Source organism: Hypomesus nipponensis, chromosome 3 (assembly GCF_054491055.1).
Source record: "Hypomesus nipponensis isolate SF chromosome 3, ASM5449105v1, whole genome shotgun sequence".
In the NCBI taxonomy this organism is placed as follows: Eukaryota; Metazoa; Chordata; class Actinopteri; order Osmeriformes; family Osmeridae; genus Hypomesus; species Hypomesus nipponensis.
The window spans coordinates 5,309,250-5,321,993 of record NC_140363.1 but is presented as its reverse complement, the minus strand read 5'-3'; the positions used below and the strand labels follow the sequence as shown (position 1 = coordinate 5,321,993).

The following is a 12,744-nucleotide window of genomic DNA, read 5'->3' as shown; positions in this document are numbered from 1 at the left end:
CATCTGGACAGAACATGAAAGCCCCACACCTTCCTCCCACAAGCACCACTGTCCCAAGGGATGAGGTGGATGGGTGTAATGAATCCATTCAAACCAGTGTCTTTAGCAGTGTAGAGTGTAAATCAAATCAAATGTATTTGTATAGCCCTTCTTACACGCAAGCATGTCACAGAGGGCTTCACATACGCCCATAGAACTGCCCCTCAACCAACCTAAACCCTCAAGGAAGACAAGGAAAAACTCCCAGTGTAGTACATTGTCACATGTAGAAGATGACTGTGTGATACTCAGGGCCGTGTAACACAACTGTCATCTCAGGAATGGAGCTTGAGGCCTCATCTCCCCTCATCTAATACTGTAATATGTTCTGTTCATTTAGGAGTCACTTTTATCCAAAGCAATATACTGGGAGGGATTTGAACCGGGAACTTCTGGATCTGTAATTAAATGTTCTAACCCCTTAGCTGTATCCATCCCCATCTGCCTCTCCCTGCCTCACGTTCCTTGACTCACCCTGCCTCTCCATGTCTCACCGGCCCTGCCTCACCCTGACTCACCCTGTCTCACCCTGTCTCACCCTGTCTCACCCTCCCATACTGTAGTTGTTTCTGCACAAAGCGAGTGGGTGGAGGAGCAGAGCTGCGTGGCTGCAGGTGTGTGTGTGTCTGTGTGCGGTGGTGGTGAGGTGCAAGGTCACACACACACACTGTGCACATGGGCCTGAGGCTACGCTGCACTCTGTGACCACTTCCTGACCTTGGCTGGCGCCCGACAGGAAGAGAACTTCTTCTTCCTGTTGTCAGGTGCAACTCCGTGCTAGATTTACTACGACACTCATGTACATGGCAGTCTCAAAAATATGTAGATCACGAGCTGTTCTACAGATCAACATTCAATATACAGGTCAAAAATGATTGTGGAAGAAAAGCAAACTGTTCTTCATTATGAATGCTTTTATTCTCATATTATCCTTGAATAACTCAGGAATCTAAACTGAAGCCACACTGTTACTGGAAACTGACTTTTTTTCTTCCACAATTATTTAAATAAACATTCATCATACAGATCAACATTAGTTTATTTAATGGCTAGATTCCTATTTCTTAAGAAACTCTGTGGGACTTCATGCACAATAGCAAGGTCTTAGACTAGAGTGATGTCCATTGTTGCCAACAATCATTTTGTCTTTGACTATCAAAGACAGTTAACCTAACATAATATAACCTAAAGGATTTATGTAACGAAAGAACGATACACGGGACAGTGCAGATTAGCCTGATTTATCTGCCCCTGGCAAAATCTTTGAAAAGATTTGTTAGCGGGCCATACAATGTGTTATGAATGTAAGCAGGGTTCGAGAAAAATTCTAAATCTTATCAAAGTATTCAGCGGCACCCCAAGTTATGTCATGGGACATGGGACAGCATGTCCTGCAGGGCACGTTGTAGGGCTGACTGGAGGGCTGCATTTCATTTTCTTCACTAGAATTGTTTGTCTCTCCATTGCCAGAGCACTTCATCATTGACACCCTGACATCATGGTGTCAGGACAAAAACCTCTCTCTCAATGTCAGCCAGACCAAGGAGATGATTGTGGACTATAGGAGGCGGCAGGAGGAGGAGCATGCACCCCTACACATCAACGGATCCGAAGTGGAAAAGGTCAGCTGCTTCAGGTTCCTCAGGGTAAACATCAGGAATGACCTCCCCTGGTCTGGTCTCCTCTTCTTAAGGAGATTGATGAAGTTTGGCATGGACTCAGTCATCCTCAATAACTTTTACAGATACACTATAGAGAGCATTCTGACTGGTAGCATCACAGTGTGCTATGGGAGCTGCACAGATAGGGACCTCAAGGCCCTACGAAGTGTGGTCCGGTCTGCTGAGTTCATCATCGGCAGGAAGCTCCCTGCCCTACAGGACACCTACCACACACGCTGCCTCAGGAGAGCAGGCAGGACCCTAAGAGTTACCACCCATCCTTCAGTCTCTTTATCCAGTTGCCTTCTGGCGGGCGCTAAGGTAGCATTTGGTCTTGCACTGGCAGACTGGACAATAGTTTCTGTCCAAAGGTCATCAGGCTTCTGAAGGGACATGGATATGGACATTGATACATTTATCACTGGTCACTTTACACACTGTCACTTTCAGTTAATGATTGCACTATTGCAATCCCTATTGCACTATTGCAATAGGGATTGCAATAGTGCATCATTAACTGATATGCCTACCCCACTTGTCTTAGGTTAGTATAGTTCTTGTCTTAGGTTAGTTAGGTCTATAAGGTTAGTATAGGTCATTATGTGTATTAAACGGTCTAGTGTATTGTATTGTATATTGCTTACTATATTGTATATTTAGGAGGTTTATTATTATTTTATTAATATTCTATGTTAGCTTATCATAGATGTCTTTGCTTGCGTTGTCATTTTCTAAGAATTTCAGTGCCCAGTATGACCTTGTGTTGTTCTGTGCACCTGACAATAAAATCTTGAAACCTGTAGGAGTACCCTATACAGCACTGCACCCCCACCCCCACCCCGAGTGCACCAGTGGTACAGATCAAATATTAATTATACAGATCAATTTATCTATTAGTGAACAGATTCTCATTCCTTAACTCATGTCATTTTTGTTTTAAGACTGCTAGGCGAAATGGAAAAGATATGTGGTGATGAAAACACAATACCCAAACTAAATGTCAGAGATCCGGTTTAGCTCAGTGGAAAAACTCAGACAAAGCCCCAGTGAGCAATCGTGCCTCGCACCATTTTGCAGCACTTTGCAGCACTTTGCAGCGCTACCGGGAAACCGCATTGCCGTGTGGGCGCTGAGCAGGGCATGTTTCTCAGAAACGTAGTCACACATCAGAATGAGAACATCTGCTCCGAATATCCTGCTCTCAGGTGCACTTCCTGTGGAAATACTGTAATACAGCTTGGAACACAAGTAGAAGGAGTCCTACTTTCCTTCCAGTGGCCTTTGTATCAGTTTGAACACTCATTGTTGAATTGAAAGTTTCACCCACTCTTCATTCATTTGAAGTTAAAATGGCATTATTGACTAAATGTCTGAATAACAATAATAATAACCATCACTCCAAATATATTTTATAACTTTATTAACAATGAAATATCTGAATGTGAATTATGTTAGCAGATGCAGCTGCTATGTTGAATACAAACATCCTCTATTATGGTTCATTCATTTCAGTGAAAAGTTGGAGAACTAAAGCTTGTCTTCACAATGTTCTTTCTATACAGGCTTGAGGTTATTTCAGAAATCCCTATTAACAAATGCCTCTTTACTCTGCAATTATTTCTATATACAGTACAAGCCGATTGTTGTATCACCTTTTTATGAACTGTGAGATTTTAGGTTGATAAGCAGGTTTTATTTCTATTCACATTACATCTGCGCGTCTATAAACTGCAGAACACTAGTTGACCTGAAATGATGGGTCATCTATGGAGACAGATCATATGCATATTCTGCATATTATAATCCCACATCAGCAACACCACACCATCCAGACCATCACCGTCCCGGTCAACACAGGTTTCCTGTTGTGGCCTCAGGTGAAATGCTTCCCAGATTTACCCTGTGGAGGAGAGAGGAGACAGGTGGCAGGAACACACCGTCTGATGTTACTGTCATTACAGAACCTTTTATCAACTGCCTAGGAATGAGCGGACGGGAATCATAATAATGTGTTATTTAGAAGAAGACTGATCTAAGTGTAGTTAGGGGGATTCGAACCTCTTGATCTGCTGTTAAAATGCTCTGACCACTCAGCAAACCCATAAATGCATGCATTTAAAATAGTTTCGAAAATAGTGTAGTAGTAATAATTTAGGCATTATATTATTAGTGTGCCCTTTATTGTCAAGGCAATCTCAGGGCTCTTAAGCATACTATATTATAGCACAAACAGTGTTGTGTTTCCATAGCTGTTGCAGGGGTGGAGTGGGTGTTTAGTGTAGAACAGTCACCTGGAGCTTCCACACAAACACGACCACAAAGAACCCATACAGGCTGCTTTTAGCGATGAACACGATGTACGCCAGTTTAGCCGTCTGAGTGCTCTTCATGTAGTTCTCTGTGGAAAACAACACACTTCCATAAGCCTGGGTGGCAATGTGGGTTTACCATGGCAGTCAAAGATACAGTAGTCAACCTCTTTCACACAATTTGAGCTCGTAAAAAATATAAGTGCGAAACATACCTGTTGTCATGCCTCCACTTGACGGAGCTGTCAGAGACAAACAAAAGCCAACCTTTGATACAGTAACATTCACCATCAAATTACATTAAATATATTTTCCACAATAACACACAGGACACAGTAGCCTACCATTACGTTCAGCCTTTTGATTTGGAAAATCTAAGTCATTCGTTTAACGTACCTTTATCTCCCATAACAGACGCTGAAATGGGTTTGTCTTCTGTACCATTAAAGAAGAGGACAGTACAGGTGAACCGATTGGTGTCTGTGTACCACTGTCCGGCAGGCACTCTCAAGCGGCTGGTGATGCTGTACCTCTCCGTTACTTTGTCCCACACGGCCGAGTTGTCCGTCCCCACTCCATCGGTCACATTCACGCCATTGATCTTCCAGGACACGCTGACGTGATCCGGGTAGAAGCCGGTGGCCACACACACCAGGGTCTTCTTGTTTTTGTTGTCTTTTGCATCCTTACACTCGTGTGTGGAGGGGGGCAGAACACTGACGTTGGTCGGTGCGATGGCATTTTCTGATATTTTGGGATCTGCAATGAGGGAATACAAAATTCTCAACACCGAATATTCACATTGTTCTATAACGTCAAATATTTTCAGGCCAAATTCAAGGAGCATTCAAAAAAAATTCTAACAACATTTCAGATTTCTTACCGAGCACAGTTAGCTTAGTCCCCCCTCCAAAGTAAGCAGGATAACCACCGGAGCACACCACATACGCACTAGCAGAAAACTATAGCCTGCCCGTTTTCTAAGGCTGTTCAGAAAACATTATTCTCGAATGTTCACATTCTTACCATGTATAGGAAACAATATCAGGCTACTCTTTCAGATAATCTAACATGTTAGAGTGCACTCATCCTTCATTTGATACATAGGATTAATAGACAGTTCCAGCATCTCTCATTAACATGGGAATTCATACACCTCACAGCCAAAGTTTAAACACTGAAATCTAAAGGTTTCTCACCTAGTACCGTGAGTTTGGTCCCGCCGCCAAAGAAGGCAGGGTCGTAGTTCACACTGATAAACGGCTACAGAAAAAACACCCTGCTTCTCCGTCCTCTGTTCCTCCACATGCCCGTCCGCGTGCTACTGTGAGATCATTTCTCACAATTCTACACCACACGGATTTTGATAGAACCTCATATTTTACATCCTGATTAATAATCTGACCAACATCAACAATTATCAGCTGTATTGTATTCCTGATTGAAGGACAAATGTTTTCCACAAACATTTAACAAAAATAACCCTCCCAATTTCTATCAGCCTTATTCAATCACTGCAAATAGGGTACAGTAGGCTATCCCTGAGACATTTAAAACATTAATTAATTAAGTCAAATGAAGTCTTACCTAAGACGGTGAGTTTGGTTCCGTTCCCAAAATAAGCCTCATTGAAACCCACAGTCGCTAACGGAGATATAAACTCATTGTGCACCAGGATCTGGGCATAGAGCCAAGTCTTGCACATAATCACCGCAATAACCCAATATGATGGCAGAGCACAAGCAGTGCTTCCTATAGTTTATAAATCCTACACGACTTTGAAATGTTTTTTTACAGTTTCCAAATGCAACATCCTTATGTCATTTCAACCAAATAAATGGTCGTAATCAGCTAAATGTTTGTACAATACTGATTATGCCAAGACTGTAACCTTATCGGAAAGCTTTACACACATATCATAACAATTTACAGCATATTTTCTTACCTAAAACTGTAAGTTTCGTTCCAGCTCCAAAGTATGCCTGGGAGTACGAGCACAGAGTGTCTATGCTGTTACAAAAACCATCTTTACAAATTCTCCTGATGTCACTCTGCCTTTAGAAAACGTTCTCAGTCTTTGTGACTCTTTGCGTGACAAGATCCATGAGATCAGAGTATGATCTGACATCAGGAGGTCAGCCTTCCTTTACTGCACTTTATACATAGGTACAATTCTATTTCATTTAATTGTGTACATTTTAGTGTTGTTGTTGATGTTGCAGTTTTTTTTTTGTATTTTGCGATCACCATGTCACAATCTGTCAGTCAACCTGCTTCCAGATTGTCCCAACACATTGTTATAATACAACACAAAGGAGTCCAACTTACATATTTTAATCACACTATCCTGTGTTGGCTGTGAACAGGATTTAAAGGAAATCTGGTCTCACCTAGGACAGTCAGCCTGGTTCCTCCACCAAAGTAAGCTTCTCTGCCAGAGTCACAGCTCTCCAGACCTCAACTCTTTTTCACCCATCTCTCCCAGCTGCCTTCCTCTCTCTTCAGTACATTTGATCTCGTTTGCATTTTAATCATGTTATTCTCTTGACAGACTCCTTCAACACCATGGTACAGTACACCCACTTTGCCAAACACAAACGGATACAAACTGAAACGCTAATATTTAAACAACAGAAATATTCAGCGAGGTTTGGGTATTTCAGCTCACCTACTGTACACCTGCAGTTACAACCCACATATTTCATAAGGATTACTCACCCAGAACCGTCAATTTTGTGCCGGGACCAAAGTAGGCTTCATAATTGGCACAGTGCACAAGCTTAACATCAAAAAGGGCCAAGTGGAAATCTACAAGCATTCTTCACTATACAGTATCAATCCCCCACATCGCAGTTCAACTACTCCAAACAAAGAGACATTGTGCAGTTTCTTACCCAAAACGGTCAGTTTGGTTCCAGCTCCAAAGTATGCTGGGTTGCCACTGTACACACTGATGGGGTTTAGCATAATATGCTAACTATGCCCCGTCCTCTCCAACCTCCTGTTCTACAACAGTCCCATCCCTAACGCCACACTAACAAGCCCCTGAGAGACATGGGAAATAAGGACAAATGTTTTCAAGCATTTTCAACATATTTACCTAAAACTGTGAGTTTGGTTCCGTTGCCAAAGAAGGCTGGTTCAGTATAGGTCACAGTGTTTTCACACCAACCCATTAGTGGAACTTTTGACAGAACCCAACATCTCTCATGACAACTTCATTATTCTTTCCAGTATGTTAGATTAATTACAGTGTTGTTATTTCGAAGGAGCTGAACTTACCTAAAACAGTCAGTTTTGTTCCATTCCCAAAGTAGGCTTGACTTCCAGTGTCACATTGAAAATCTTCTCTTCCAAAAAGACCCAGGTCACTCCAAAACCAAGACTTGGTGGGATGTTTCAAGATAATTGGTATCCACGACCAACTGAAGAAATGTATTTCTTCATTCCAAACAGAAGTAGATGTTGTGAGACAGAAGGGATACAACCACTTGTATCTGTCTGATAGAATCTCCCAAAATTCTGCATATTATTCCAAATATTCACTTTTAATGTTTATTTTGTGAATGTCAGAGGTCTTAGTTGTTGTAGGCTCCCTGGTCACTAAGGAAGTCCATGCTTCCCCTGCCCCAGGCCACTGCAGTGCTCTCCTCCATAGAAGTTGATGGCAGGAGGTTTTTGTACGGCGGCTCAATAGGAATGTATCACCGTGGCCCCCTGTCCCCACGGTGTTAAACCATCACACAAAAACACAGTTTCTCTCTTTTGCAACAGTATCACTCCTCCCTACCCCCTCCTCTCCACACTCTTCCATATCTACCCCTCATCTCTCTGAGGCCGGCGCTGAGAGCAGGTGTGCTGGCAGGAGCCTCTGAGGTGAGAGACAGCTCTGCATGGACGGCTTCTATTTCTGTGAGCGCTAAGAAAAGCATCAGAGAGGAGGGGAGAACAAGGGAGGAGAATAGGAGGTGAGGAGAGGATAGGGTAGGACAGGGGAGGTGGGGGGAGGAGGGGAGGAGGGGAGGAGGGGATAGGGTAGGACAGGGGAGGTGGGGGGAGGAGGGGAGGAGGGGAGGAGGGGATAGGGTAGGACAGGGGAGGTGGGGGGAGGAGGGGAGGAGGGGAGGAGGGGAGGAGGGGAGGAGGGGAGGAGGGGATAGGGTAGGACAGGGGAGGTGGGGGAGGAGGGGAGGAGGGGAGGAGAGAAGGAGGGAAGGACAAAGGGTAGATGGGAGGAGGAGAGGAAAGGGGGAAGGAGAGGAGGGAAGGGAGGGTGGATAGGGGAGGATGGAGGGAGAGTAAGAGAGAAGGAAGGAAGAAAGGAAGGAAGGAGGGGTGGAGGAGGGGAGGACAGGTATATGCTGCGTGTTTCTTTTCCTGCTACAAAGAAGTTGACAGCTGTCACCCTGTTAACACCCCCACCATCCTGGTAAAGCTTACATCCAACAATAGGACCACATACAGTACACAGTACTAAATCATACTGAAACATTCCATTGTTTTGGTTAGTATAAATTGTATAAACACTACCGGTACTGCCTGACAGAGACATGGTATGGTTATAAGTTGCTTAGAAATCCATTCCAATCCGAGGATTTAGATGTTATCTTAGATGTTTTACCTTTAGATACAGTATGTGGATTGTTCAGATGCTTTTTTAGTATCTCAAGCAGATTTTTCTAGTTATAGGCTACATCCTTTGGTCTCTGTAATGGAATAAAAAGCCTCACACAGTCCAACCAACCATCCAGATCAAAGGTTATTCATATTACTGACCCTGAACCTGTTTGTATTCTCAAGTTGAACAGGCCCTCTCAAACGGACCCCTCTGAGAGTTGAGAAGGGAACCAGGAAGAGGAGGAACAGCTGAAACTTCCATGTGGTAATAATAATATATTCATTTAGCAGACGCTTTTATCCAAAGCAGTTTTAACCTGTGACTTGTTGATCTGCAGATAAATGCTCAACTTTGGATCTACAGTATATCCTGTCATATAAAACTCTATAAACATAGAAAAAATGTTTTGATGTAATTACATACTTCTCCCATAGAGGTCAGTCTATGATCATGATTGAGATGTTTTCTGAGGTGAATCTAGTTGAGCTGACAGTTGAGACAGCTGGTTCACTGACGTGTTGCTAAGCGACTGTAGCGTGCCCCTCTCCAGCATGGACTGAGGGCCTGTTGCTCCTGTTCAGGTAGACACCTGTGCTATCAGACCTGTCACCTGTCATTAGAGTGAGAAGTCGAAGTTTGATATGAAAATTGATGGGAAGGTTTTTACATAGAAATGAAATAGCAACATAACGATGTAATCAGAATGTTACTTTTTAGAATGACAGCTCTGTCTTCATACAGCCTCCCCCCCCCACACACACACACACACTCCACGGTGTGGTTTCGAGGTTGTTGTCGCGCCATGTGGCTGCTCTGAGTCAGCGTGCCAGTACTGGAGGCACAGAGATACACCGCAGAGTCCTGGCCCTCCAGCTGTCTGATCTCCAGGGAGGAGTAAGTCAGGTTAGGACGAGACATGGCATATCTGGGTCCAGCCTCCACAGTGGACACATTCTTGCCCATGGAGGAAGCAAGCATGCGCATCTGGCTGCCTGTCTGTCGGTACCAGAACATGACGTAAAAGTTGCTGTCATCGTGTTCACAGTCCAGAGTCACGGACACCGCTTGACGTAGCGCTGCGTGTCGGGGCCTCTGCTGAACATTCACAGCTGAGCAGAACTCTGGGAAATGAAATAACAGCCATTTAGTTGTCGGTGGAATGTTCTGGAATGTATATCTGAACACACTTTTTAGATGGGCACATAACCCTCTGTGTGTGAGAAGAGGGTTGCTATTACCGACAGTGAGGTGGAGAGCTACTAACACACAGAGCAGCTCCATGGCACCAGAGAGAGAGAGTGAGAACGTCCAGGTCTCTGTCCCCAGCCCTGCTCTGCCTCCTCCCTTGCATCCTCACTGCCTCCCCATGCCTAGAGGGAGGTCGTCTACTGACATCACCAAGAAACTGATACCCACGGGAGGGGGGAGGGTGTGTGTGTGGGGGGGTCATGTGGAAAATTATGCACAAGGATCTTATTGGATGAGTAGGGGTGGTTTTGTAAAGTATGACTCGTGGATCCTCTAGAGTGGCTAGTTTACATTACATTTACATTTTACATGTATTCCTTTAGCAGACGCTTTTATCCAAAGCGACTTCTAAGAGAGAACTTTACAAAAGAGCATAGGTCACTGATCAAAACAACAAGATAGCCCCAAAACATTGCGAGTAGCCAAAACATGAAGCATACATTGTGAAAAGCAAATAAGTGCCAATGAGGAGAACCATAACAGCATGTAGTTAAACAAGTTACAAATTAAACGACATGAACCTCAAAAGTGCAAGAGTGTACCTGTAGAAAAAAATTCAAGCAACAATAATATAATATAATTCACAGCAAGTACAAGAAGTTAAATCAGTTACAACTAACCAACAAGAGCAACAAGTCCCTCAGTAAGAGTTATTGTGTTCCTGGAGGAAGCTAACATCAGGTCCAGCAAATCATTCCTAAGGACTGTTGTACTCCCGGAACAAGTGCGTCTTAAGCCTTTTCTTGAAGGTGGGGAGACACCTTCACTTCCTGCTGTCACATCAGTTTTTGTTGACATTGTTGACAAGACTGAGGTGGCTGTAACCCATCGGCCTCCTATTCTGGCCCAACAGCCTCAAAACCTTCTCCTCCTCTATCACAATGAAACGCCCCTCAGAAGGTTCCCAGCTGAACATACAGACAACCAGGCCACCAACACACCGTTACACCAGCCCGCTCACTAACAAAACCAGAAGAGCCACAACACCTTCCTGCACATCTCTGATCAGCCTTTCATGTCATTCTAATGTCATTAGCCTCACATGATGTATTTGCATGGCTCCCAGTCTGCTTGGCAGCACTGTGACTGGCAGCACAGAGGTAGGTGCTGCTGTCATCCGGAGACAGCTCTGATATCCGCAGGGTGAAGCTGTTGCTGGACGTGTCGATAGAGGGCTGGAGGTGGCCCTCGGGAGTCTCGTACTCCTTGGTGAGGTACTCTATTGGAGCCCCGAGGCCAGTCTGGCGGTACCACAGCATGGTGTAGCTGCTCATGCTGAAGCCGGGACCCACGCTGCACTGCAGGGTCACCTGGTCGGTCTGTCCAGCATGGAGGACAAGGTGTCTGGGTGCCTGGAGGACCGTGGGGCCTGAACCCTTGCCTACACAACACCAGAGAAGAAGAAACAGCATTCAGGAGATCAGGTATAACAGATGTGGGGGATGGAAAAACGTTATCGAATCTGAGGATGAAATATGATTTCAGCATTTCCAGTTTAGTATGCAGTACTGTGCATGCTCCAGTAACACAGTTGTGTTAATTGTTTTGTGTGGAAAAAGTACCAGAACATTCCTCTCCTGCACTCACATAAGTAGATCAGCGTCAGAAGAAGTCCTAGGACTGTGAATAGCATGTCGCTGGTTAGCACTTGCACTTCCCCTACTGAATGATGTTACATCCACATCACACTCTCACCAGTTGAGGGTAAACCAGCCGGCTGGTCACGTGACCAATAGTTGGTGTTGCTTAGAGACTAGCTCTTGCTCTGTGGTGCCCTGTGGCTCTTGTGTCTGGTGCAGTGAAGTGATGGATCAGTGACATGAGTTTAGTAATGCAGGGTCTCGCTGTGTTAGCGTCTGAGAGTTGGTGCTTGGTAGGGGTACTGTAGGACATGAATCTGAGGATAGGCTTAAAGGACATTTCAGAGGTTAGAGTATGTGACTGCAGGTCAAGAGGTTGCAGGTTCAAATTCCTTCTGTACGTCGCTTTGGATAGAAACGCCTGCTGGATTAATATGTTACATGAGATGCTCAGTTATAAAGGGAGATGGAGGAGAGGTACAGAGGTTAGAAAGACTAAATGAGTTAAGATTGGCTCCAGCGTAAAGTTTCGACCACTCAGAAGGCTCTCCCTCACTCCTCATGAGAACACGAGACTCACTTCAGTTTGTTGTCGGGGAACGTTGTGAACAAAACTAATGTGAATTAACTCCCAGCATTTGGATATATGCTATTTGATATACATATAACATAATTCACACTGAGAATACAACTTGACCAATTCCTCCACAGAAACGTCTAAAACAAAACAACCAAACTGCCTAACAGCAGTGAGGTGGTTTTCCTGTGTGACTGAGCGCACCAGGGTTTTGGTGAGGCGGTGGCATCAAGCCACATCACTGTGTACTGGCAGCACAGAAATACACGGCCGAGTCTGCAGGAGCTGCACGGGGGAGGAGGAGCGCTCCTCTCAGGGTGTCCTCTCTGGTGAGCTGGAAGCTCTCCTGGAACTGACCCTCGTAGCTGGGCTCGGAGGAGGCATAGCCGTACCCGATGAGGGTCATATCCCGAGAGACAGGTCGCTGCTGGTACCACAGCATGACCACCAGGCTGTTGTCGTCATGGCTACACGAGATTTGAACCGTGGTATTCTCTGTAACCATGACCGACGGAGACTGCTGGAAGGTCACGCTCTTCACAGCACCTACGGAGATAACAGGATGAACACAGAAAAGGAGACAAACAGGACATGGAGAGAGAAAGAGGAAGTATTTTACCAGCATACCTTTTAATAAAGGTTTGACATCTCTTGAAGCAATTAGTCAGAGCTTTGATAGCCTGAGGAAAAGCTTACATGGAAATAAGACGAA

At 44.6% G+C, this 12,744-nt stretch overlaps 1 protein-coding gene across 1 annotated transcript; it reads right to left on the bottom strand.

The window, feature by feature from the left end:
- Window positions 1-3,103: 3,103 nt before the first annotated feature.
- Window positions 3,104-12,584, bottom strand: LOC146299497 (uncharacterized). The gene is made up of 9 exons (XM_084683157.1): window positions 12,282-12,584; window positions 10,918-11,256; window positions 9,395-9,703; window positions 7,830-7,928; window positions 5,597-5,761; window positions 4,406-4,768; window positions 4,225-4,251; window positions 3,992-4,098; window positions 3,104-3,600 (listed from the first exon to the last, which is right to left on the bottom strand). Exons 1-9 carry the CDS (start codon window positions 12,535-12,537, stop codon window positions 3,574-3,576), a joined length of 1,692 nt encoding a protein of 563 aa, XP_084539283.1. The 5' UTR covers window positions 12,538-12,584; the 3' UTR covers window positions 3,104-3,573.
- Window positions 12,585-12,744: the final 160 nt, after the last annotated feature.